The 23,914-nt window shown below is 57.1% G+C and overlaps 8 protein-coding genes across 8 annotated transcripts; 3 read left to right on the top strand and 5 right to left on the bottom strand.

The window, feature by feature from the left end:
- Positions 1-152: 152 nt before the first annotated feature.
- F5Z01DRAFT_230409 (uncharacterized protein) lies at positions 153-1,855 on the top strand. The gene has a single exon (XM_046258297.1). The coding sequence runs from the start codon at positions 424-426 to the stop codon at positions 1,519-1,521; it is 1,098 nt and encodes a 365-aa protein (XP_046116398.1). The 5' UTR covers positions 153-423; the 3' UTR covers positions 1,522-1,855.
- Positions 1,856-5,029, bottom strand: F5Z01DRAFT_690725 (kinase-like domain-containing protein; the record flags this gene model as incomplete). Its single annotated transcript, XM_046266128.1, has 5 exons — positions 1,856-2,384; positions 2,449-2,783; positions 2,831-3,880; positions 3,940-4,153; positions 4,205-5,029. The coding sequence occupies 5 exons, from the start codon at positions 5,027-5,029 to the stop codon at positions 2,286-2,288; spliced, it is 2,523 nt and encodes an 840-aa protein (XP_046116397.1). The 3' UTR covers positions 1,856-2,285.
- A 2,001-nt stretch (positions 5,030-7,030) lies between these two features.
- On the top strand, positions 7,031-11,387 carry F5Z01DRAFT_660760 (RNA binding effector protein Scp160). Its single transcript, XM_046263850.1, has 3 exons — positions 7,031-7,304; positions 7,360-10,198; positions 10,252-11,387. Exons 2-3 carry the CDS (start codon positions 7,399-7,401, stop codon positions 11,208-11,210), a joined length of 3,759 nt encoding a protein of 1,252 aa, XP_046116396.1. The 5' UTR covers positions 7,031-7,304; positions 7,360-7,398; the 3' UTR covers positions 11,211-11,387.
- A 276-nt stretch (positions 11,388-11,663) lies between these two features.
- Positions 11,664-13,196, top strand: F5Z01DRAFT_625431 (3-ketosteroid reductase; the record flags this gene model as incomplete). Its single annotated transcript, XM_046261421.1, has 3 exons — positions 11,664-11,743; positions 11,807-12,326; positions 12,396-13,196. The coding sequence occupies 3 exons, from the start codon at positions 11,664-11,666 to the stop codon at positions 13,194-13,196; spliced, it is 1,401 nt and encodes a 466-aa protein (XP_046116395.1).
- Positions 13,197-13,328: 132 nt separating this feature from the next.
- F5Z01DRAFT_625612 (major facilitator superfamily protein) lies at positions 13,329-14,828 on the bottom strand (the record flags this gene model as incomplete). Its single annotated transcript, XM_046261435.1, has 3 exons — positions 13,329-14,069; positions 14,117-14,578; positions 14,637-14,828. The coding sequence occupies 3 exons, from the start codon at positions 14,826-14,828 to the stop codon at positions 13,329-13,331; spliced, it is 1,395 nt and encodes a 464-aa protein (XP_046116394.1).
- Positions 14,829-16,124: 1,296 nt separating this feature from the next.
- On the bottom strand, positions 16,125-16,804 carry F5Z01DRAFT_638342 (ubiquionol cytochrome C reductase hinge protein; the record flags this gene model as incomplete). The annotated part of the gene is made up of 4 exons (XM_046262359.1): positions 16,125-16,189; positions 16,246-16,359; positions 16,419-16,644; positions 16,709-16,804. The coding sequence occupies 4 exons, from the start codon at positions 16,802-16,804 to the stop codon at positions 16,125-16,127; spliced, it is 501 nt and encodes a 166-aa protein (XP_046116393.1).
- A 98-nt stretch (positions 16,805-16,902) lies between these two features.
- F5Z01DRAFT_660752 (uncharacterized protein) lies at positions 16,903-18,631 on the bottom strand. The gene is made up of 3 exons (XM_046263849.1): positions 18,214-18,631; positions 17,874-18,045; positions 16,903-17,810 (listed from the first exon to the last, which is right to left on the bottom strand). Exons 1-3 carry the CDS (start codon positions 18,222-18,224, stop codon positions 17,241-17,243), a joined length of 753 nt encoding a protein of 250 aa, XP_046116392.1. The 5' UTR covers positions 18,225-18,631; the 3' UTR covers positions 16,903-17,240.
- A 2,484-nt stretch (positions 18,632-21,115) lies between these two features.
- F5Z01DRAFT_229797 (armadillo-type protein) lies at positions 21,116-23,914 on the bottom strand. The gene is made up of 2 exons (XM_046258292.1): positions 22,125-23,914; positions 21,116-22,077 (listed from the first exon to the last, which is right to left on the bottom strand). Exons 1-2 carry the CDS (start codon positions 23,579-23,581, stop codon positions 21,174-21,176), a joined length of 2,361 nt encoding a protein of 786 aa, XP_046116391.1. The 5' UTR covers positions 23,582-23,914; the 3' UTR covers positions 21,116-21,173.

The following is a 23,914-nucleotide window of genomic DNA, read 5'->3' as shown; positions in this document are numbered from 1 at the left end:
GGTCTTTGCTACACCCACACCCACGACCCGACTACCGCTTCACGACTTGCTAGTACACAAACCGCCATGACATTTAGCTATGTCTCACCCTTAGCCTGTCTCTTCGACAACTCCCGCTCACTTGCAACTCACCGTATCCGGCTCTAATTAGCTTGGATACCCACTGGACCCCCCGTGGCTGCCAGTGGCTTGACCGTCCTGCCTATAATTATCAGCTTCGGTCGACAGCCGCCTTTCTGGTCTTTTTGCTTGCTTGCTTGCTTCCTTCCTCACTTCTTTTCCCCTTCACCCTTGAACTTTCTTCACGCTGAACGTGTCTTTCGTTCTCTTCCTCTTTGGAAAACCCACCGCTCGCTACTATCTCACTCTACGTCTTCGTCTCCACAAGTCTCTTCACAACCAAAGCCCGTCCTTACAGACACAATGGCTTTCGCCGCACGAAACTTCCTGCGCATGACCCGGGCTACTGCCCCCCTGGCCCGTCTTTCCACTCCCCAGGCTGCGACACGTGCCTTCTCGACAACCCACATCAACAAAGTGTCCGAGTCAGAGCCGAAGCGCAGTGTCGTCCGCGAGCGCGAGGTCCCTGTCACGCGCTACGGCGCCGGCGAAGGCCAGGGCGAGCACAGCACTGTCAGCGTGGGCGCCCACAACTCGACCGTCCCCTTTGAGTCGCCCCAGCCCCCTCTCGAGCACGATGTCGTGCAGCCCCTTTCGAAGCGTGTGCACGAGGCCATGCCGCACACTCTCCGCAACATGACCGTGTACGGACAGACCATCATCATCACAGGCGGCGCTCGCGGTCTCGGCAACCACATGGCCCGCGCCTGTGCGGAGGCTGGTGCCAAGAACATTGTCATCTTCGACGCCAACCAGGAGCTCGGTGACCAGGCTGCGGCCGAGCTTCACGACAAGTCAGGCCTCCCCGTCTCCTTCTTCAAGGTCGACGTGCGCGACGGCGCCGCCATCAACGCCGCTGTCGAGTCCGTCGTCGATCTCTACGGCTGCCCCGACTCTCTTGTCAACGCCGCCGGCATCGCCGACTCCAACATCAAGGCCGAGACCTACGACCCTGCCATGTTTCGTCGCTTGATCGACATCAACCTGACCGGCACCTTTCTCATGACCCAGGCTATCGGCCGTGCCATGATGGCCGCTGGCAAGCCCGGTTCTCTGATCCTGATCGCGTCCATGTCCGGCTCCGTTGTCAACTACCCCCAGGAGCAGTCTTGCTACAACGCCTCCAAGGCTGGTGTCATCCAGTACGCCAAGTCCATCGCCGCTGAATGGGCCAAACACGACATTCGCGTCAACTGCATCTCCCCCGGGTACATGGACACCGCCCTCAACCGCGTGCCCGCCCTCGAGGCGCAGAAGAAGATCTGGAAATCCCTGACGCCCCAGAATCGCCTTGGTGGCGTCGATGAGCTTAACGGGCTCTGCGTCTTCCTGGCGTCTGACGCTTCGCGCTTCATGACCGGAAGCAACATTCTCATCGACGGTGGCTACTCCTGCTACTAATTGAGCGCGCCCATTGGGTTGATTTGGTGTCAGGCAAGGAAAAAGGCGTCGAGGCATGAGTTCTCCGGATAGGGCATTGCGCAGGTGGTTGGCACAGCATGTTTGCTTTTGTTGTTCTTTTGTGTTTTGGTCGTGATTTTCGAGCCACGGCGTTTCAGGGACTGCGGATGCGCCCCAGATAGAGTGGTCTGGCATAGACACCGCCTGGCATGTATGGGCCAGGCTAGTAATACATCTCCCCACAAACTATCATTCCTTCCATGGCCGCAATGTTGATAATGCACATGAACCCCAACTCAAGGTGCGTACTCTCTACGCTGAAGGGAATTGGATCGTAGTTGCTGGAGAGCCCTGCTACCTGAATCTATTGAATCCGCCATGCACACTCGCCGCCCATCGTCTTGTCAGCAGCAATTCTTTGCTCCAAAAGAAAAGAGAAGAAAGAAAAATAAGGAGAAAAGACCCATGGCTTTGAACCAAGTCTAGATATGAGCGAAAAAAAAAAGAAAGCATCAAAAAGTATCCAAAAGGCAAAGTAACCATGCCAGCCACGTCATTTGCGGGCCAGTGTCGGGTATATCCCATCCCAGTGAATAAGAATAGGAAAACGGAAGCAACCCGGAGAAACACGTGCAACAGTGCAAACGGGCCGGGTTGTATTTGGAGTAGATGAGCAAGGGCCGGCCCCCTCGTATGTTTGAGCAGTCAACCCAACCTGTTCAATCGCCCCATCATGGCGCTCGCCGTGAAAGCCATCTAGCCCCCTATGCTTTTCGTGCCTTTTCCTGCGCGCGCTGTTCCCTGGCCGCCCTCACGAGAGGGGCTAGCTGTGCCAGATCAACGCACTGCTTCATAAAGTCATGCTACTAGGGTGTCAGCCATCATTGTCCCAAACGTCGTGTGTGGCACAGTAAGAAGAAGACTCACCCTCAAAAGATCATGCGCGCTCGCTCGCTTCTCGGGATCCACCTTTAACGCGAAATACAAAAAGTCCTTGAACACGGGCGTCAAGTTATGTTCGTCCTTGATCTTGGGCGTGCCGTTCGTCGCAATCAGCCAAAGGGCACGCAGGGGCGACTCGGTCAGGTAAGGCGGTTCGCCCTCAATCATCTCAATCGACATGATGCCGAGCGACCAGATATCGACCTTGCGCCCGTACTCTTTCCGCGTCACCACCTCAGGGGCCATCCAGTACGGCGTGCCGACCATGGTGGTCCGCTTGTTTTGAGCTTCGTTGATAGTAGCGCAGAAACCAAAATCGGCTGCTGTGGTTAGAAGCGATCATATTCTGGGGTGACGGGAGACGCACTTAGCTTGATATTGCCCTCGTTGGAAAGCAGGATATTGTCGGACTTGATATCGCGATGGATCACACCCTTGGAATGCAAGTGCTGTAGACCCTTGAGAGTCTCGCGACACACCGAAGCAATCTGCCCCTCCGTCATGATGTTGAAGGTGACCACGTCAGTCAAACTGCCACCCTCCATGAATTCCATGACAACCCAGAGTTCACCGCCCGTGAGGTAGCTGTCTAGATAGTTCACAATGTTGGGATGTGAGCTCTCCTTCATCACAATGATTTCATTGATGATGAGGTCCTTCTTGGGCTGCTGCTCAAGGTTCATCTGCTTGATAGCCACCAGACGGTTGGTGCCTCGCTCGTGCCCGGTGTACACGCCACCGGACGCACCCTGTCCAATTTTTGTGAAGCCGCGGAAGATTTCGCGAGGGTCGCCGTCGTTGCATATCCGCCTGAGTGATTGCATAACATCGATGTTTCCGGACTGACGCGGGCGTTGTCGAGGCCTCGGTTGTGGGCCGACACCGGGGGCTCCATGACCCTGTTGGGGCGAGGGTGCGCCGGACGCTCCGTTGACGCCTGGTGGTTGGTGGCCACGGCCGAGATGCGCAGCAGGATGAGGTTGCTGGGGCCCTTGCCGCTTGCTTGCAGACCGTTGAGGGTAGCCTCCAGACATGGCGGCTTGCGCTTGAGCAAGGACCTGCTCCTGCTGCTGTTGCATGAGCTGCTGCTGGTACGCATTCTGCTGGGCAGCCGAAGGTTGCTGTGGCGGTTGGGCGTAGGGCGAGTGGCCAGCCGCGCGCGAGTTTGATCTCGATGGAAGCTTCTCTGTGCTTTTGTTCGCCGGGTAGCCGCTGGTGGAGTCGTCCGACTGGCTCATCCCGATGGCCGAGTCCTTGGGTGCATAAGTGCCTTGCGGATACGGCCTGTTGCTCACTGCCACGGGGGGCTTCGGTGCCGGTCGGTTAGGCTGGAGATCCTTGGGCTGTCCACCTTGACCACCCCCGCCGCCGGCTCGCCCCGGCACGGGAGGCGCTGCTCTCGGGTTCTCGAAACTACCTGGGTCAAGTTAGAATGCTGATCGCATCGAGAGGTCCTCACTAGTGACGGGGACACACCCGTGTAGTTCTGTGGGTACATGCCTGGAGCTGCTGCATATTGTCGTTGATCGCCAGGGGCTATCTGGAACTTCTCGAGGTTATCTTCGGGTGCGCGCTCGGTCGTCTCTTTGTAGAACTGCAGAATGTTGACCATCGTCTGCGGGTTTTCTCGCCGTTCTTGCTCGGAAATGCCGCTCTCGTTGATCAGTCGTTGCCATTCTTTGGGGAGGCCCTAGATGCGGTCAGCCAGTCGTCGCATTAGAAGTGTCTGCTGAGCACGAACCGTGAACTGTCCAGTGGAGCTATCATAACCAACATGCGTCACATGCACCGGGTTCTCTGGCGCCGAAATGACAGGCTTTTTTTGTGACCCGACCAAGCTGTTCACGAACCCAGACAACCCAGTCTTCTTGCGCGTGAGTGTTGATTTGAAGTCCTTGCCCTCGTCTGAGTAGCGCTTCGCCAACGGGCTCTCCCCGGGGCGCCCCTTCTCTGACATGGCTCCATCCATGTTACTGAAACTGGCGGAAGCGCGAAGCGTGTGCTTGAGAGAGCCTTGGTTGTCCGGCCCGGCCGCAACGGTCGTCGTCCCAAAGCTATTCAACGGAGGGGAAATGAGTGGCCGCTGTACGGATTGCTTGCGACCGTGCTGTGGGGTGTGCGAGCCCGCCGCGTTGCCTGCGTCGAGTTGGTTCAGGATCGCAGCGCCGTCAAAGGGTGCGCCGATGAAGTCGTCACGAGCGTCCGGATTGAGGGGCTGCACACGGGGTTCGGTCGATGCAGAGCCACCAGGCGAGGGAAAGTCGCCCTGAAGGAGGTTGGGCGATTGGTTCGGGCGCTGGGCCGAAGTATTGGTGGGCAAACGAGGAGATGCCGTGCCCGCGGTCGCAGAGGTGTTGGGGTTGGTGGAGTTGGATGCGTGAATGGGCGGGACGCTTGGTGCGCGCCTCGAGCTTTGAGAGCTGCGCCTGCTCTGGGAAGAGTGGTCGTCAAAGGCGGCGTCAATCGCCGCAGCAGTCGATGGGGAGTAGAGGTTGGAGGAAGGGTTCCGCTTGGTGAGCTTTCGACGTTGCGAGGTGGTGTTGGAGTGGGTGGAACGTGTATCCATGGTAGTAGCCCTCCCTTGGGCTGGCGGGTAGCAGCGCTTTGGGAACGGGTTAGCCAGCCAGCCAGCACGAACGGAGATGGATGGACTGGAGCAGATGGGGACAACGGGACTGGATGGCACTAGAGGTCCGCCGTAATAGAGGCTAAAACTCTACTTGCGTCAAGGCGAGCGAGAGACCCAGTACGTAGGTAATGAGTAGCGCGCCGCGCGAATTGAATCAGTGCAGTGGGCTCCAGTTGTCCGATGCTGGCGTCAGGCCAGTCGAGGAAACCGGGACGAGACAAGCAAGGCACTTGCAGCAACAGCGGCACAGCCCAGCTCCAGCAAAGCGAAGCGCTGCAGTAGAGCGACGAAGGATGATGAATGTGATTGTTGTGTGTGCGCGCGAGGAGGGGGCAGCACTGACGACACTGCGTGCCAGGGTGGAACGGGATTTGGCCTGAGCAAAGGGGAGAGCTGGCTGCAATAGGGACTGAGGTACTTACCTTTTGGGTGCGTTGAGCTGGACTGGACGATGGATGGAGGAAACAGATGGGGAGTTCCTGCCCTCGACGGAGGAGTTGATTAACAGAGGCAAGAATGGAGGTTCGACAGGTTCAGGTTCACAGCGACATGGAGTCCGAGAATACGCAAAAAAATCATACATTCAGGAGACGGAGACTCGCCATAACGTGCGCCTGTCTATGGAAAATTGTAACGAATCCTTGACCAGACTGATCCTTGAGCTCGAACGGGGCACTCGGGAGATCCAGTCCCCTCCAGTGATCTCTCACCCGGCACATGGGCTATCATCTATCAAAGGCCAAGGCACTCAGCCCGCATTTTCTGGGAGCCTATGGTATTAATCACAGCGATGATTATTCGGGGCTACAGGCTTTGTTTCCGACCACAGATGCCCTGCCGTGTCTGCCGTTTCATCAATCGCCCAGCCTAACGGGACATAGACAGTGCTGCACCAAATGTCTCAAGTCAAACAGCAGAAAGCGAAGCGCTGGGTCATGTGGACAAGTGAAGCATCGATTGGCGGGGACTTGCAAGAAATTATGTGAGCTCCCGACGAAGGCTATCCGCCTACGGACAGGAATACTCGCACTGTCACTAGGGGCTCTCATGGTGCTAACGGCCCCTGCCTTCCAGGGCAGCATACAGTGCGCAGATGTCTATCCGCTTCATGATTCACGATACCCTGTAGTGAAATATGCCGAGGATTCCTATCCGCAAGAAGTTTTGGTTCCTAAGTCACGACCTGTATTCATTTGTTCAGTGAATTTCAAGACATGTAAAATTTGTCTCTGCCATTGACAGAGCCCGGTTTTCCGTCGAACAACAAAGGGATACGTAGTTAGCTTGAACTCCATGTTTGGAAAATGACCCAGACCCAGACCCACATTGATAGTTGCCTTCCATTGAGATTTCAGCTCCAGATCATCATTTGACTAACGACAATCGACAGCTTGAGCCTTGACGGAAGTGTATGGTACTATTGACTCCAATCGCCTTCACTCGTCAAGTCTGCGCCAAGCATCCTTCCCCTTTCAACATTGCTGGCGCATTTTCTCACCACCAGCTTTCTCTGCCGTTGCCACTGCGGCAGTCCTCGGGAGGCGAGTTGGCACCCGAGGCACATGTTGTACCACCATCAAATCATGCCCAGGGAGCTTCAAGCCACTTGCTTGGTGATTTGAACGCGACAAGCTTGGGACTGATTGGTCCTACGCGACCTAAGAAACCTCGTATCCGATTCAATGGCGTCTAGATTGCATTCTACAATTGCGAGTCTTCACTCGCTACCAGCCAGATAAAATCTCGAGTCACATGACTAACAACGAATGGGTATCCGCTCCAGTCCCGCACCTCCCCAGCGAGGTTTACACGGGGTTGCGCCACACTCACCGAGCGGATTGGCAGGCTGGCGCCACACTGGACCCCTGGCTGTCCCGCAGCAGACTGGAGCTAGTACTGTAGCCGCAAGTTCCAGGCACTTCTAAGTTCGAAGCCGTCCACCTGTTCATTCTCAACTCTCCTACTCGACACCTTGGCATTATCAACACCTCCCATCCCCTCTACTCTTCTCTCTCCCCCGGTACCATCTTCCTTGGTGGTGTCGGCTAGTCTCATCTGGTTGTTCCTTCCGGTCACGGTTTGCCCGCTTGGTTTCTAGGTCAATCCCTAGACCCATCCTCGTATATCTGTCAGCTCGACCCATCCGCAGCATTGTGAAAGCATTGCCGTGTATAGACCTCCTGCTGTCCGTCAAAACCCCATCCACGCTTCTGTTTGTGCTTACGGGCCTCCCCACCGTTTCCAATTGGAGCTGACAGCAGAGACAGACCCCAATCCCCACCAGCTATTACTCTCCGATCATCGACATGGCTTCCACCTCGACCGACGCCCCCATCGCCGAGGGCTCCCTCGCTGAACAGCTCCGTGAGCAGCATTCTCAGCCGCACACTGTCACTGTCGAAGAGGCCGAAGACGAGGACCTCCCCGCCAAGCCTGCGCCGCTCGCTGTGAAGAAATCGCTGGACACCCAATCCCATGAGCTGTTCCCCGAACTTGGCGCCGCCAAGGGCAAGAGTGCTAATGTTGCTCCCATCTGGGGTGCGAAGAATGGCGCTCCCACCAATGCTGCCGGCACATCGTCTCCTGTCAACGCCCCAGCTCCCGGTAACAATGTCAAGACCAACTTCTCCATTCCCGGGCGCCAGGTCGAATCGTACACCCTCGAACCGCAGCATGTTCAGCCTCGCGGCCAGCTCAAGAGACCCATCCCCGATATCATCAAGGACATCAATCGCAAGTCGCGCGCCAACATCAACATGTCAACTGTCGCCGGCGGCTTGATGCGCTTTGATGCGACCGGCCCACAGGATGTTGCGCAGCAGGCGCTAAGGGACCTGGTCAATCAAATCGGTACCAAGATCACAATCAAGGTGCCAATTCCTCGCTCGACTCGTGCACACGTCATCGGCAAGTCTGGTTCCATGATCAAGGCGATCCAGGAGAAGACCGGCGCTCGCATTCAGCTCCCCAAGTCCGAGAATCAGGAGGCTGTCGATGAAGACGATGAAGCCACCATTGATGTCATCGTTGAGGGCAATGCTCTGACCGTCGCATCAGCTCGCGACGAGATCAACAAGATTGTCCGCGAGCGCGGCGCCACTGCGGATCTCAAGGTCAAAGGAATCCCTGCTGCCTTCTTTCCCTTCCTCTCTGGCCCGGACAACTCGCTTGCCAAGGCCTTGGAGGAAGATCACGGCGTTCAGGTGCGCGTGCCTGCTCACCAGGCCTATTCTCCAGCTCCCCAGTTTGGCGCTGGCCAGCGGCCGCAGTTCGTGCCGTCCGATGATCGGGATAACCTGATTCAGCTCGGCGGCGATCGCGCGGCAGTGCAGAAGGCTCGTGCTGAGATCGAGCGCCGGGCGGCCGAGCTCGCCCGGGAGCTTCAGATGGAGCAACTGTCAATCCAGCGCGGCCGTCATCAGTTCATCATCGGTGACCGTGGCGTGTCGCCCGACGACTTCTTCGCGGAGACTGGCTGTGCTATCCTGCTGCCCACTGACGAGGAGGACGACCTTGTCACCATCATCGGTCCCGTCGATCGCGTGTCTGCCGGTACCGACAAGGCCATGGATCTGTCGATGAACATGCAGATGTCGAACTTGGACATCTCCCGTGCTCATCGGAACGCCCCCACCGGTGCTGCCGCTCATGCTGGATTCGTGACTCGCTACCTGCGCCAGCGCAACGAAATTGCCCGTCTCGAGAGACTGTACAACACCCACATCAACACCCCTTTCTCGTCAGACGGTGCTCTGCCTTGGGAGCTGTACTCGCGCGAAGGCAAGAATGCCATCCGCGCTCAGTCTGAAATTACCGGTATCATCAATGCCCACCCCCCTACGCGCCTGCAGCCCGTCCACGTGGATCCGTTCTTCCACCAGTATTTGCGCAAAAACGTTACTCCTGAGGTGAGGAAGGATTTTGGCGTCCACATTGTCGTCCCCGAGGCCGGGGAGGGCAACGCGCCCCTCGTCTTGGTCTACGAAGGCCCCGAGCCCACCGAGGGCGAGTACCAGCTCCCTCGCCACAAGCCTGATGAGAATGAGATCAAGATCTTCCAGCAGAGCCTTCAGGACGCCCAGCGCCATATCGTTGATCTCATCAATAAACAGGAGAAGCTCGACAGTGTGACCCTGGACGTCCCGGTCAAGTTCCACGAGAGGCTCCGCAGGTTCATCAAGAGTGAGCAAGAGAAGTGCCCGGCAGACCAGATCCCCATTCGCGTCACCAAAGTCGGCACCAACGTTACTCTGCGCGGACCCGCTTCAGCTGTCCAGAACCTCGCGGCCAAGTCGCAGGCGTTCATCGCGCAGGAGAAGGAAGACGACAAGGAGCGTGGCTTCACCCTCACATTCGACTTCCCCCAGAAGCACGCCAACAAGCTCATTGGCAAGGGTGGAAGCAACATCAAGGAGCTGCGAGATCGCTTTGACGTCGAGATCCAGGTTGGAGACGGCAAGGTCGAGCTTAAGGGCCCCAAGGCCAAGGCTGAGACTGCACGCACCTACATTCAAAACCTGGGCCGCACTCTCGACGACGAGAGCACCCACACTCTCAAAATTGATCCCAAGTTCCACCGTGAACTCATTGGCGCTCAGGGTGCTCAGATCAACCGCCTCCAGACCCGTTACAAGGTTCTCATCTTCTTCCCCCGCTCCGCCAAGTCCACTGGCGAGGATCAGGCTGGCAGTGACGCTGCGAGTGAGGCTGGTGGCAAAGCTCGCCGCCAACAAAACCCTGATGAGGTCATTATCCGCGGACCCAAGCGTGGAGCCGATGAGGCTCGCGATGAGATCTTCTCACTGTACAAGTATCTCGAAGAGAACTCCCACAGCGCAACTGTTCCTGTCAAGCAGAAGCAGGTCGGCTCCCTGATTGGCCAAGGTGGCGCCGCACTTGACGAGCTACGCCAGGCTACCGGTGCCCGCATCGATGTGCCCTCCGATCGTGACACCGATGTGGTTGACATTGTCGTCAAGGGCACCGCTGCCCAGGTGGCCAAGGCGAAGAAGGTCTTGGAGGAGAAGCGTGCTATCTTTGACGACACGGTTGTGCAAACTGTGGAAGTTGACAAGAAACACCATCGCGCGTTGATTGGCACTAGTGGTAAGTCGTCTACATCAATCAGTTCCTGGGTTGATTGCTAACTAAAGTCTTAGGCGCCACGCTCCGAGACATTGTCGTTGGAGCTGGTGGCTCTGATGATCGCCGCGAGCTTGCGCGTACTATCCAGTTCCCCAAGCAGGATGCCGACGGCAACTCTATCAAGGTTGAGGGCCGCACCGACGTCGTTGAGAAGATCATCAAGCGCATCCAGGAAATTGTTGCTGAGCGTGAAAGCCAAGTGACCGAGGTCGTCGAGGTGCCAGTTGACCAGCACCGCTCCCTTATTGGACGTGGCGGAGACATCAAGCGACAGATGGAGACCAAGTACTCGGTCAGCATCGACGTGCCTCGCCAGGGCAGCGGCCAGACTGGCGTCAAGGTCACCGGCCGTCCCGAAGCCGTCGAAAGTGCCAAGGAGCACATTGCTTCTCTACTGAAGTCACAGCAAGGCGAGACCATCCAGGTGCCTCGCAGCGCACACCATGCTGTTTCGAACGGCGGACAATTCTTCCGTCAGCTGCGCAACAACCACCAGGTCACGGTGGACCATGCTGGCCAGCAGATTCCTGCCAAACCCGAAACGACGCGCGCCAATGGCGGCTCCCTGCCTCTCATCACCGACGATGAGGAGGCCACCGCTGACGCCCATTCATGGAAAGTCGTCCAGACGGGTGCTGGCGAAGAAGGCGACATTCCCTGGGTCCTGCGTGGCAGCCCCGAGAACGTAGCCAAGGCCAAGGAGGCCATCCAGCGAGCTCTGGCGCAAGCCCAAAAGAGCGATGCGACTGGGTACTTGGTTCTTCCAGACCCCCGTACCTACCGCTTCGTCATCGGCTCCGGTGGCAGCAAGGTCAACGCCATCCGCAAGCAGACCGACTGCAAGATCCAGGTGCCCCGTGCCGAGGCGAAGGATGAGGCCATTGAGATTATTGGCAGCTCGGCTGGCGTTGAGCAAGCAAAGGACCTGATCCTTGAAGCTGTTCGCGAGGGTCTCAGCCAGGCGCGGGAGTAAATGCACCTCCACTTGTACCATTATAGCTGTACAGTAGGCGTGGAGGAACCTCGAGCAGCTCATTACGGGCGCAGCCATAGTCGTCGCATCCAAGGACAGTCACGTGTTTGGTTAGATTGGACAGTCTATGTAGATAGATGCGCTGAGCGACGTCAATACCAAAAGAATGTATAATGATCCAAGAGTGCTAGCAGGCAATGGACCCTGAATGTGACTAGTATCTACCTTACTGCTTGTAGTCTAGTAGCATTGTGTTAATTGATCACGCTACCTAACTTATCCTTCATCTGGCCACGGCATCTGTCTTCACCGCTTTCTTTCTGCCAAGGAGCTGGAGCTGTCTCTCCTTCATCCAACCATGATGGCGATCATGACCCATGTCTCCTGGCTCTTGTTTCCGTGACGTGTTCTAACACTTTGTAGGCCCAGAAGCCTCATTGTGAAGCCTTTAGAATGACCGCAGGAAAAGAGGCGCCGTGGGCCACAGCCCCTCCTCAAGACCAGCTCTTCGTCCTCATCACCGGCGCAAACAGGTACCATTCCCAGCCCCTACAGCCCCTCCACCACCCCGCATCCCTCGACTGACAAGAACATAGCGGTATTGGCCTGAGTATCGGCGAACGCCTGATCGACGAGTTCTTCGCGACGAGGAGCCTGACCGCCCACCTCACCCTCCTCCCCACGACCCGCTCCGAGGGGAAATCTCGAGAGACGATAGCCCACCTCCGTGCGTACGCTGACAAGGCTGCACGGAGCGATGCGTTGAGGTCGAGAACTGGTGGGGAAGGCGACCACGCGCAGAGGATACACATTCTCTCCGTGCAGGTCGACCTCTGCGACATCAGGGCCATCTATAACCTGGCCGAGGACTTGTGCGAGGAGACCATCAGCAACCCCAAGGGGACGGAGGGTCCCGATGGCGAGTTGGTTAATGTGTCCATCCCCCGCCTGGATGCTGTCATCTTCAACGCCGGCTTTGGCGGCTGGAGTGGTGTCAACTGGCCCGTGTTGATATGGCAGTTCCTCACGCAGGGCCTCATGAACTCGGTCACATGGCCCGAGTGCAAAGATGCGATCCCGACACTGGCGTTGAACAATCGCAAAGAATACGACTACGTGGGTCCCCCCCCCCCCCCCCTTGTTTGTAGACATACTGGAGACAGCAGGCTGACAACATCCATGCAGCCTGCCAAACCACTGCTCGGCGAGGTCTTCACCGCTTGCTTGTTTGGCCACTACCTCCTCGCCCACCGCCTGCTGCCCCTCTTATCACGACCCGTAGGATCAGACCTCCACCCGGGTCGGATCGTCTGGATGTCTTCCATCGAGGCCGTCGGAGCCTCCTTCTCGCTCGCGGACTTCCAGACCTTCGACCCTTCGTCCACGCCCTACGAATCTGTCAAGAGGCTCACTGACATTCTCTCGCTCACGTGCACGCTGCCCTCTGTGAAACCAATTTCGACATCGTACCTGACGACAGAGGAGGAGGAGGAGGAGCGCACGCCGCCCAAGATGTACCTCATGCATCCCGGCATCGTGGCGTCCAAATTCTTCCCGCTCGCTAGCTGGCTCTTTGGCCTGTACCGCTTCGTCATGTTCTTTGCGCAGTGGTGGGGCTCGCCGTGGCACACGACGGACGCGTACCCGGGCGCAGCAGCAGCAACCTACCTGGTCCTTGCGCCCCAGGAGAAGCTCGATGCCGAGGCGGCGGAGAGGATCAAGTGGGCGAGTGCGGTCAATGCCATGGGCGACAGCCGCATCCGTGATACCGAGGTGGACGGGTGGGGCTTCAGTGGCAAGGTCGAGCCGATAGGCGATGAGGAGGAGGTAGAGTACGCGATGAGGAAGAGGGTCGGCCGTCACAGGGATGCAAAGGACGTGACGAGCGAGCAGATTGTCCAGTTTGAGGAATTGGGCAAAGAGTGCTGGGAGCAAATGGAGGAGCTGCGCGAGGAGTGGGAGGAGATTTTGGAATTAACAGACTAACTTGGCTTGCTCAGAACACAACTGTGTAAGTAGGTACGGGGTATATGTATCATTCTCCATATATTCAAGCTGAAAGCAACGCGGGCAATATCCCAAACAAAAACATGATCTAACAATACACCGCATCGGAACTCAATGGCCTCGCGTGTCAGACGCTATCCGACGCAGATTGACCTTGTCCGCACGCCCAAACAAACCCAATGACAGTGGTGCAAAGGCTGCCGCGACCGCCATAACCGCTTGGAAGATCAGTGCCTTCTTCATGTTATGAGGTGGTGATGCGTTGTCACCCGCGCGCAGAGCATCGCTGACAATGATAAAGACGGCACCGAGGAGCTGACCTCCTGCCCAGGCCGTGGTCGAGGTGATTTCGGGACTGAGAGGGTGACCGAGCTCAATGAGAAACTCCAAGGCAACGGGCACCAGAGAGAAACACGAGGCGCCAAGTATGCCCAGGACAACATAGGGCCCTGCGAGTTCTTTCGTCTCCGGCATCCACAAGAACACGAAGAAGCTCAGTGCGATAACGGGCACCACGATCCGGATCGCAAGCAGGAATTTCTTGGAGCGATCCAGGATAGGAGAAGTGATCGCCGCAGTAACCAAACCTACTACGATGAGAATCGCGCCTCCGATGCCTGCTTCGTCATCGCTGAAGCCATAGGGCGTCATCATCTGACTGAGCAGCGAAGAAATGGAGTTGAAAAAGCCAACATAGACGGCAAACGGTATGAACATCAGCCAGAGCTCGAGAGAACTCGTGACAGCACGAATCGATTTGCGCAGGTTGAGCTTGGGAGTTTCAGCGGCAGGGCCGACTGGTGTTGGCGGACGGGCGGGCACGAAGAGGGCGGGCACTGAGCAAACCGTCGACTGTTGTTGTCAGCCATGGTCATGATGCAACACAGGATGAAACTCACAAAGATGGAGACGTAGAGCACCATCTGGGATATGTCACCGACTTCAGAAACCCAAAGGGGGTTGATGAGCTGGCCAAGCGCAGCTCCCAGGGGATTGGCTAGACTCATGACCGCCGTCGCGGTGACCCTTCCCTTGGCTGTGAACCACAGATCCGAGTATCGCGTGGGAGCCGCCAGGACGAAGGGCTGTGCGAAGCCAATGATGACCTCGCCGGCCATGGCGTACGCAATGGTGCCTCCGCTGCGGCTGGTGGACCCGGCATACCTGATCCAGTTGCCAACGGGGATGAGGACAGCAGCGACGATGAAGGAGAGTCGTACACTGCGGTGCAGAACCCAGATGACGAGCGGGAAGACGGAGACAAAGGCGAGGAGGCAGGCGGTGCTGATCCAGTTGATGGTGGACTCGTCAACATTGTAATACTTGGCAGCCTTGCCCGCTACCGGTGCAAATGTCAGCCACTGCAGACGGGTCAGCTGGTCCCATTACATGTTTGCTCTGACTTTCGAGTTGACTTACGTCCCAGGACACAACAATGTTCATCAGTGTAAGCTGCACGAGCCCGAACCATCTCCTCTTGTACGTCCGATACTCGTGAGGCACATGTCCCGCTTCGTCATCCTCCGCGTCTCTCTCGCGCAGGGTAATATCCTGCGAAGCAAGTCGACTCTTGTCGCCGTGACGACGGAACCAGGAAGTGAAGCTCCCCATTGACGTGGCGGCGCTGTTGCTGCTGGTCGCAACATCGAGCTGCGGGTGCGCGGCAATGTTGCCATCATCATGTTTTGAGTCCATGGTGAGGAAACGGTTCTATTTCCCAATTGAGAGCTGAATGGTGGTGGTGCATGTGTGTGAGAGCAGTGTCTGTTGTTGGTCATGGGATTGGTACTCCGTACTGTGAGTCGCAACAAGGAAGTGGTCGTGTGCGAGGCAAGGCAGCGCGTATCCGAACCACGGCACGCGTCCCGTGGAAGATGGCTGAAACTATTCAGCGAGAAGCAATGGGAAGATTGGGAAACGAGGAGAGGCGTGAGGGGGAATGGGAAGCAATAAATGCAGCACGCAGCCTGCTCCCGAGATTGGGGGTGACAGCCATTCCAAACGAGGCGGCGCACCTGCCAACAGCGCAACACGCGGCCAGGGAAGGTGGTAATAGGAGGTGAGAGGGCGGTGCCCAAGGAGAAGCATCGCACCTTGACGTTAGCATAGACACGGTACGGACTCTCGGTGCATCTTTAAGTTGAACGACCGGCTGTCAACGCGTTTTTGCTTCTTCCCCGCATCGAAGCCACTGGCCTAGTGTATCATGCGCTGAACATAGCCACGACGAGTGCTTTGATCGTTGCCGCGTTGGGAGTCTGGGACGGGGCTCTTGCGGATGCCTCGGTGGCCTCAAACCTTATCGCCCCGAGTAAAGGCAGCATGAGGTGGCTGGCCAAAGGGTACGTGCAGCATGCATGAGGTCGGGTTATTAGACCACAGTTCAAGGGGTCCAGCTACGCCCATTCACCTTACACTTGAGTGCGACGCAGAATTGTCCAGGGACCAGTCGTATCTTCAAGCAGTCGTATCTTCAAGCAGTCACATCGGAGCCCTCTCAAGGCTCTATTATGCTTGACCCCTGACAATCATCACTTATCGGTACTCTAGAGTGAGCGATCTGTTGGCCAGCAGCTGAACATGTGCGGCGAGGCGGTCAGTATATTCCCTCTGGGAAGAGGCACGGACGAGGCCCGTGCTTCTGTGTCACCAATACCTAGGTACGTAGTGGCACCGAGCACACACGACGCTGGCGAATGGACCCCGTGACAAGGTCGTGGTATTTTGGAAAGTATTTTGTCTATTGCAGGGCGGGACGTATGCAGTAGTATACAAAGGAGAACTCAACAGCACTGTGTCCGACGACAGCAGCATCATTGTACAGGCGCCTGCTTCCATGCCAGGCCATATACTATAGCCTGCGCTTCTTGGATCGGTCTTGTCGCGTTGGGGGCGCGGCGAGGGTATTTACTTGAGCTTCGACCAGACCTTGGGGGCAGCACATGCCGTAGCGCAGTGAGCCAGGTGGAAGACTGTTTGTCAGTTAGCGAATACCGCCCTTTCAGTACTTGGGAATGGGGAACCATACACTCCTCGACGCAGTCCTCCTTGGCGCCGCCCTCGCTCTCCTGCTGCTGCACGCGCTCGACGCAGTGGTCGTAGTGGTGCTTCGCGGGCGCACACTGGGCTGAGTTCCTGCACTCTGCGTTTTGGTCAGCATGGCGGCTCGTCGTCCATTGCGCGTGTACGGATGCGACATACCCTCCTCAATCGTCTCCTTGGGGTCGACAATCTCCTCCTCGTCGTCCTCCTCTTCCTCTTCCTCTTCCTCCTCTTCTTCCTCTTCCTCTTCCTCGGCGTCATCGCCCTCGGCCTTAGCCTCGCTCTCCTTGTCGTCACCGGTGCTCTCCTCCTTGGCCTCGTCGCCGTCCTCGGACGCGGACTCGGGAGTGGCCTTGCTGTCCTCGCTCTCGGTGGACGTCTCCTCCTGTGGGACAGCGCGTCAGTTCTTGTGCTCATCATCGTACCCGTCTCAAAATGGGCGCACGCACCTTGGACTCCTCGGTCTGGGCCGGCGCCTCAGCCTCGACGGTGCTCCATGGCGTCACGGCCTCGACAATGTCCGAAAAAGCGTCCCAGATACCCATGATGCCGGTAAATTTGATGGCGTTCGAAAAAGAGGTTGGTTGGTATTGCGTTGGCTCCTTTGCGGATTCGGGAGCTCTCGGCCAAAAGGTGCAGACGAAAACTGATCTGGAATTGAGGCATTTTGATTGGTCCCACCACAGGGAGACATGATCATGACTCCGTCACGTGACATCTCATCATGGCAGCTGAGTTGCTCGGAAAGGAACGCATTTGTTTATCTCCCATCTATTTGAAGTAATGCGAAAAGGAAGTATAGCAACAATGTTCCGCACAAAATTATGATCCCCTATGGCCCCGAAACACTCATAGTCAGCGCCTGAGTAATGCTCCATGCGCCTAGCCCATTGCAAAAACAACCTGTAAACGCCAATTGATGGAGGAAGTCATTTCTCATGAGAGAGCAAGCATCCCTTGGAACAGCTTGTCTCAAACATCTCAACTCCCATCGCCCCGGTTCACTTCGTCCCGAATGTGGTCTTCCAGTCGGTTGCTCAGCTGCTGCGCCTGTGCCTCCTCGTAATCCGGGGGAGGCCCGTCCGGCCTGCGGCTGGCCGAGCTATCAGACCGTTGCTCGCGAGCTGCCGGTGCAGCGTAATTGGCGGCGGGCGCAGATACGGGTGCCGGAGCTGGCCTCGACTGCGCTGACGGCCGAGCTGCCTCGGGCGGCGCTGATCCGGGAGCTTCATAGGCGGGAAGAGGCTCGTCGGGGATGTCTGCGTCCGGGCCCATCTCTCGGCGCATCTCCTGATACTGGTAGATCCGTTCGCGTAGGCGCTCGTACGCGAGGTTGAAGTCGTTCATCCCGCCATCTGAGAATGTGAATTTGACCTCGATCCGAGGAATATCGGGCGGGATGCCTCCCCCCGAGACGGGCACGCAGTCTGACTTCCACATCCACCCCCACCACATGGACGAGGACGTTGTGGCATCCTGAAACTTGAGTATGGGCGCGCTGAATGACTCGAACTTGGGCTCGCCGGTCACTTTGGCGGGCAGGTACACAATCTGACAAAGTATGCATGTCAGTACAGCCAGCCTCTTCTCGAAAGCCAGTCATGGTGATCTCACTCTCTTATTTGTGAGGAATAGGGTCCCCCGATCGCTCTTCCTGTGGAAAGCCTCGCACCGCGCCTTGAGGCTGGAGGGGACGGAGAGCTCGCATGATATGCGGGAGTCAAGCTTGAGCAGGACGCGTTCGTTTCCGAGCTTGACGAACCCGCTCTGGTTAAGCATCACCCAGCTATCGGCATTGTCAGGATCCACGTGCCGCGGTCTGGACGGGGTAGGACTGGTGATGAGATAGTCATGGGGATTGTTCATGGTGACTAGATGCCGAGAAACTAGGCCACGAAGAGCATGGGAGGATGGGGGGGTGCTCGGGAACGGAGAAGGAAAGAATATAGCTTACTTTATTGACATGGTGAGAAGGAGAACAATTGCGACCTACCCTGGCCTAGGCCGGGAACTACTGACTAAAGTCTGTGAATGGTGCGCGCGAGGTAGAAGGGCTCCAGTCTAGGATGGAGCGTACCGGGGACTGGACGTGCAGATTGCTGCAGACGCAGGCAGGGCTAGATGGCGCAGAATGGAGATCCAGGATAGAAGAGTGTGTGGTGGCCGACTCTGGCTGCAGTCTCCAATCCAAGGTCAGGCCGCCAGTCAGTGATTACTCCGTACCAGGCAGGACTCGGTCGTCTTGGGGGCTTGTTTGAAGTGGCTTCTTTTGGGGGGGTCCCTCCCTGCCTGGCGGCTTGGTTGGGCACCGTGTGAAGGCGTTGGTACGGCTAGGCCGGTCGTCAGGCGGCTGGCTGGCTGGCTGGCTGGCTGGCTGGCTGGCGGTCGTGCTGCCTTGTGTCTCATGGGCCAGTCGAAGAGCGGGAGTTTAGGCGCGGCTGTGGAAAGAGACGACGACTGTAGACGGAGACGACGACGACAAGAGTCAGGCCGGCAGCAACAAGAGGTGGCTGGGAGGCAATGAGGTGGGGAATGGCGGCGGGCGATTGGCGCGAGTCGGGTTTGGTGAATCTGGGCGTACCGGCTATGCGGACGCTCCAAACGTGACCTGGGATTGCTGCTGCTGCTGCTGTTCGTTGGTTGCAGCGACGAGGACGATCAGATCAAGTAAGTGGCTGCGTGAGGGTGGCTCTCTGCAAGAGCTAAAGCACATGTCGCGAGTGGTCATGTCAATGACGAGATGATGGTGTTGGATACGTGGTATCATCATAAGTACACAAGGACCAGGATGCGCCTTAGCATGCAGGCGATCAGGCACGGATGGTGGAGACGGAAGGGGATTTCTCACTTTTGCTCAAAGACGAGCGACTGTTTCGGGCGAACGTCCGGCCGTCTCCTGATCTCGAAGTTCCTGCCCGTGGATCCAGCCCAATGAAGGCTCAATCGTGCCTTCTTCACGTCGGGGTCATAGCGATTCATCGACCAGTATGTACCTGAATCGCGAGGGTGACTGAATAGAGGCAGGAGTAGTACCCCTCAGCCAGGCGCCTCCGAATGGGGCGAGGAATTACCCCTCTGTCTGCGCCATTCTGTCAGCCTCGCTCTCCCAGCCCACCACATCGGGAGTCGGGTTTTGCCTTCTTGGGCCAATTCGACGCACCTGAAATTTGTTGCAACAGATATCTGGAGCATGTTGGCAGTGGTACGCCTCGAATCCGTGCGTATTCCGACTATTATTAATTAGGTAGGCTGGCATTCTCTTATTTAGCAGGTTAAGCTAACAACCCACCCCGCGACAGTTCATGCGCGCCGTGCTCTAGTCGCCGAGCTGGGGCCAACTACGGATACCATGTACAGCTTTCACATGTATGATGTATTGTGCGTTGGTCAGTAATTACTCAGTAACGTTCATTGTACCGTCCGATGCACGTCCTTCTCCATCGCTACATGTATATCACGTATTATATGCTTTTGGAGATGGATGCTGGACACGAATCACTGGGCTGCGGCCTGCTGCTGCCGCGCCACTGTGGATGAGATTGATAGAGTCACTGCTTGCAGGTCAGGCCATGCTATGATGCAGAGAGAAAGGTCAAAACTGCCAGCTCTCGGGAACACAGTGTAGGGAAGACGTATCCGTACATCTTTCTGCAGCTGCAAAATGCAAGTGACCCCACCCGAGATATCTCAGTCATGATCATGATCACGATCCCCGTCTCCATTCTCGTCCCCATCAGCATACTCGCTGCCCCGGCTGGTGGGCGCTGAAACGGTAAACCCTCAACACATAGCGAAATGGTCTCATTCTTGTATGCGCGCGCATGCTTACTCACGTGAGGCAACTCGGGGCCACCGGACAAAGGATATCCCAAATTGGCTGAGCAACCCGTTGAGCCAAGGGCAACATTGCCGTTGGAGGCTCACAGCTTGCACCCCTGGCAGAGGATTCGTCGAGCCTTCAAAGCCCCGCAAAATGCAATCTACCCTGGCGCGCGGGTCTGACAACAATAGTCACTCTATCAGTCGTGTGCTCTGTCTCGTCCTGCGCATATTCCAAGTGACAACAGGCCCTTGAAGTCGGCAGCAAGCACTCGAATATCCGCGGCACGTATACGCAATCATGCAGATGCTGGCGGTGCCATGACTGCATGCAGATGCTGTCAATCGTCTCCTTCTCGTGTGCTCACCTCCTTTGATGACCATGGATCCGACAGTTCGGTCCCAGGGATGAGATGTGATAACGTTGCTTCGAAAAGGGTACCGCACGTAGCGTGACAAAAACCTGGAGGCTGGAAAGGCACGGACCGCTCCTCATGGGTACAGGCATCTGAAACACTGGGAATAAAACCCTTGGACCACCGGCCCGTCGCCAATCGCTAATCTTAGCCTTTCCCTCCCGTCCGTGGACTGCGGTCCAAGCTTCCCCGCGGCATGGAGGGACATCTCAGCCTATCTATCCCTACGAAAGGCCCGAGCAAGTTCTGCTGAACCCGATGAATCCCGCAAGCCGGTCCTCATCGACAGACATGAGAGTAGTACCTGTATTGACTATTGAGCATCCGAATGGGGTCACCGACAACGGAGCGGCAGCAGCAACCATCCTTGTCCTGTCTCACGCTTGTCTGCCGCATCTGCAAAGCCTGAGTCAGTGTGGTGAGATACCCTTTTGCCGACTGGCCGTTCGGTGGGACCGTCTCACCGACGGACATCCGACAGCAAAACGGAAGCGTGGCGTTTGTGCGTCCAAGCATCTCCCAAGATCTGGTACACATGCCCGCTGGCGAGGACCTCTGGCATAATAGTGTCATGTCTCATTAATAATCAACCCAATCCATCCATGCATACGCCTAAACAAACTCCGACAAAGCCCATAAGATACCAAATACAAACAATGGGGACACTGTACAGTGCACCTCATTCGATCCACCCGTCGTGCTGGCTGCTGCCCTTGTCCAAGCCAAGATCCAACCTGGGCACCTCAATCTTGGGCGCTGGGGCTTCCACCCGTTTATTCGGACTCGCCTTGCGTGGACTCTCACTGGGAGCCGGACCATACCGCACATCCCTCACCTCCCAGCCGTCCTCGTCCGCGGCGGATACCCAAGTCCTCAGCCCGTCGTGCACGCTGCCGTAGAACTTCTCCTTGCACAGACGCAAGTGGCCGCCCAGGAGCCTCTCCCATCCACTGATGCGCATGTCGGCGCGGAGGGCATTCCGTTGCGATGCAGTGGGCGTGCACGCAATGATCGCGTTCAACAGATCTAGATGCGAGGCCAGGTAGTTGGTCGCATCCCACTCTACACCACCGACATAGGGGGCGGCCGGCACAGGTGGTCGTTCCTGTGGGAAATGGCGACCCATGTAACCGTATGTCCCCTCGCCGGCTGCGGTCGGTTTCTTCTCCAAGCTGACGACGTTCAGATTGTGGAGGAAGATCCAGAAGACCTCCTTAGTCACGCTGACAACCTCCTTGTTCCAAACACGGTACGGCCTCTGCTGCCGCATGTCCATCACGAACGGCAGCGGTCGCTGATCGTCCTTGGGCTCGGGATCACGAAGGTGCGCGAGCACGGCCTTGGCGCGGATGACCCGTTCAGCCGGTGTGGCGGACTCAATGTACGTAAAGAGGACAAATGTAATGATGCCCCGGGTCGTAAACTCCGAGGGCCCTTTGCGTTCCGGGTCGAAGATCATGTGGAGGAGCTTCGGAAAGAGGTCGGCTTGTATAGTGTCGAGGTACTGCATAGCCAGAGCGGTTGTCGAGAGTGCCTTGAGGCACAGTAGGTTCTCGTGCAGAAGCGCGTCCTCGTGTTCCTCTCTGCGATGGGTCAGCTGGGAAGCGATGCAATGGAACGTACTACTGACCTCCACTCGACTTCCATGATTCGCTTCAGCAATCCGACAATCTCCTTCATCCCCCCTTGCTGCACAAAGTCCTCTATCCAGGCAACGGTCTCGTTGCGAAGTAGCAGCCGAAGCTTGTGCAGCTTGCCCACCTCCACCAGCTGTGGCTTTTGGACTTTTCGCAAGTACGCGACATAGTCGCCTGGGCCCTGTTGCAGCTTCATCTTGGACAACAGGCTGCTGGCAGCTGACTGGCCGTGCGAGGACGTTGGCCTGCCATCGCTCACGACGCTGTCGGTCGACTTGCTGCGAAAGTGTCGTCCGAGCGTCCCCTCCCTCTTCTTCGAAGGCGACCTACTGCTGCCTCCCTTCTTGCTCCTCGAGAATGTGAAGCTCCGGCCGCGCGTACGTTTTGACTTGTCCTCGTCATCCGTACCCATGGCCACGGCACTGTCGCTTTCTTTGCTGTTGACGCTGTCGGTGATGCCAGGATGAGCCCCCCTTGTTTCCGCCCAGTCTTGACGTATAAACTCCATCTTGATGGTATTGTCCAATCCGCGCATTTTGAAGCGCTGGTTCTCGGGGATGTTACGACGGTCCAGCAGAGCCTCGAGGTGCTGGTCAATGTCCTTGGGGTCGATGTGGGGTTCGCTCGGCTCGTTGATAACAGGACTGGTTGGCGCGGATGCCTTGCCCCGATGGCTGAGCCCAGTCAGTGCCGCAAAAGCTCTACTGCGAGCGCTCTTGGAATTGGCCGGCCTAGAGTCAGATGTGGTAGATGTCGATCGCGAGACAGGGTTGGAGGTAGGCGGTAGTTGGTACGACTTGGGTCGCTCTCGGATCACGGGTCGGGTATGGCCAAGGAGGTCTTGACTGCCAGTAGGGCGGCCAGGATCCATACTCGACCGGGCACTCTGCTGCTGTCGCACTGAGGTGTCGCTCGTGAATTGTGCAAAGATGGGGGGCGGTGTGGCCAGCTCCTCTGTGGGCGCCTGGTTCTCCTTGTCCTTCCCCATGCTGGCTTCCTCTGTTTCGAGACTTCTGTACAGTCCTTTGATCGACTTCGGCCGTCTGAGCAGCCCGGCAAGATTCGTGCTAGACTTTTGCTTTGCTGGACTTGTTGGCTTTGTCGGTGACATTTCGCGAGACTTGAAAGGGTTGCTCAAGGCACTCTTGGTCGGACTGCGCGAGCGTCCTCTCAAATTCTCGCCATATTCTTCTCTTGACATCCTATACTGCTTCGACGTGGGGTCCTGGCTGTTTGTCTGCAGCTCGCCCAGTGCAATAGGGCCGTTCAAGGCGCTGCGGCCGTCCATGGCTGACGGTAGAGCGGCTGCTGTGATATTTTGTATTTCCGCTGATTGTGGTTCAGGCACAAGGGCTTCGCCTTTCGAAGGCTGACGACGGTGGACGAAGGACCTGATAACCGACGATTTGGCACGTTGGTGGTGGCGAGCTGGGGCCGATTCGGATGCCATGGTCGGTGACTAACACTGGTTCGAAGGGGTGATGTGGGAAGTAAATAACGAAGCGAGGAGCTCGGAGAAAAAGAAGATGGGCAGAAGAGCTCCCGCAGGCGCGATGCAAGAGAAACAAGAGGCCGAAGAATGCACAGCTAACAAGTCATGATACGATTGGCGGCGAAGGCTTTTTGGTTGTTTCGAGATTCTTGATGGGCTGGACCCGAAGTATCAATTAATAACGTGAATGAGGAGGGGTGGGGTGGGTTGTTTACCGTAGCCGGTCACCCCGACAACCAGCGACGTGCAGCCTGTCGCGACTCGCGGGGAACAACTGCTGCAGGGATCCGA

Source organism: Emericellopsis atlantica, assembly GCF_019669845.1.
Source record: "Emericellopsis atlantica unplaced genomic scaffold F5Z01scaffold_21, whole genome shotgun sequence".
Taxonomy (NCBI): Eukaryota; Fungi; Ascomycota; class Sordariomycetes; order Hypocreales; family Bionectriaceae; genus Emericellopsis; species Emericellopsis atlantica.
Note: the sequence above shows the minus strand (reverse complement) of the source record. Positions and strands in the feature narration are given on the sequence as shown.

Excerpts from the sequence above, each read along its gene's own strand:
- F5Z01DRAFT_230409 (XM_046258297.1), top strand. The coding sequence starts at position 424 with ATGGCTTTCGCCGCACGAAACTTCCTGCGCATGACCCGGGCTACTGCC.
- F5Z01DRAFT_660760 (XM_046263850.1), top strand. The coding sequence starts at position 7,399 with ATGGCTTCCACCTCGACCGACGCCCCCATCGCCGAGGGCTCCCTCGCT. Across the intron at positions 10,199-10,251 it reads CGCGTTGATTGGCACTAGTG|GCGCCACGCTCCGAGACATT; the intron begins GTAAGTCGTCTA and ends CTAAAGTCTTAG.
- F5Z01DRAFT_660752 (XM_046263849.1), bottom strand. Across the intron at positions 17,811-17,873 it reads TATTCCTCACAAATAAGAGA|ATTGTGTACCTGCCCGCCAA; the intron begins GTGAGATCACCA and ends ATACTTTGTCAG.
- F5Z01DRAFT_229797 (XM_046258292.1), bottom strand. The coding sequence starts at position 23,581 with ATGGCATCCGAATCGGCCCCAGCTCGCCACCACCAACGTGCCAAATCG. Across the intron at positions 22,078-22,124 it reads ATCATGGAAGTCGAGTGGAG|AGAGGAACACGAGGACGCGC; the intron begins GTCAGTAGTACG and ends GACCCATCGCAG.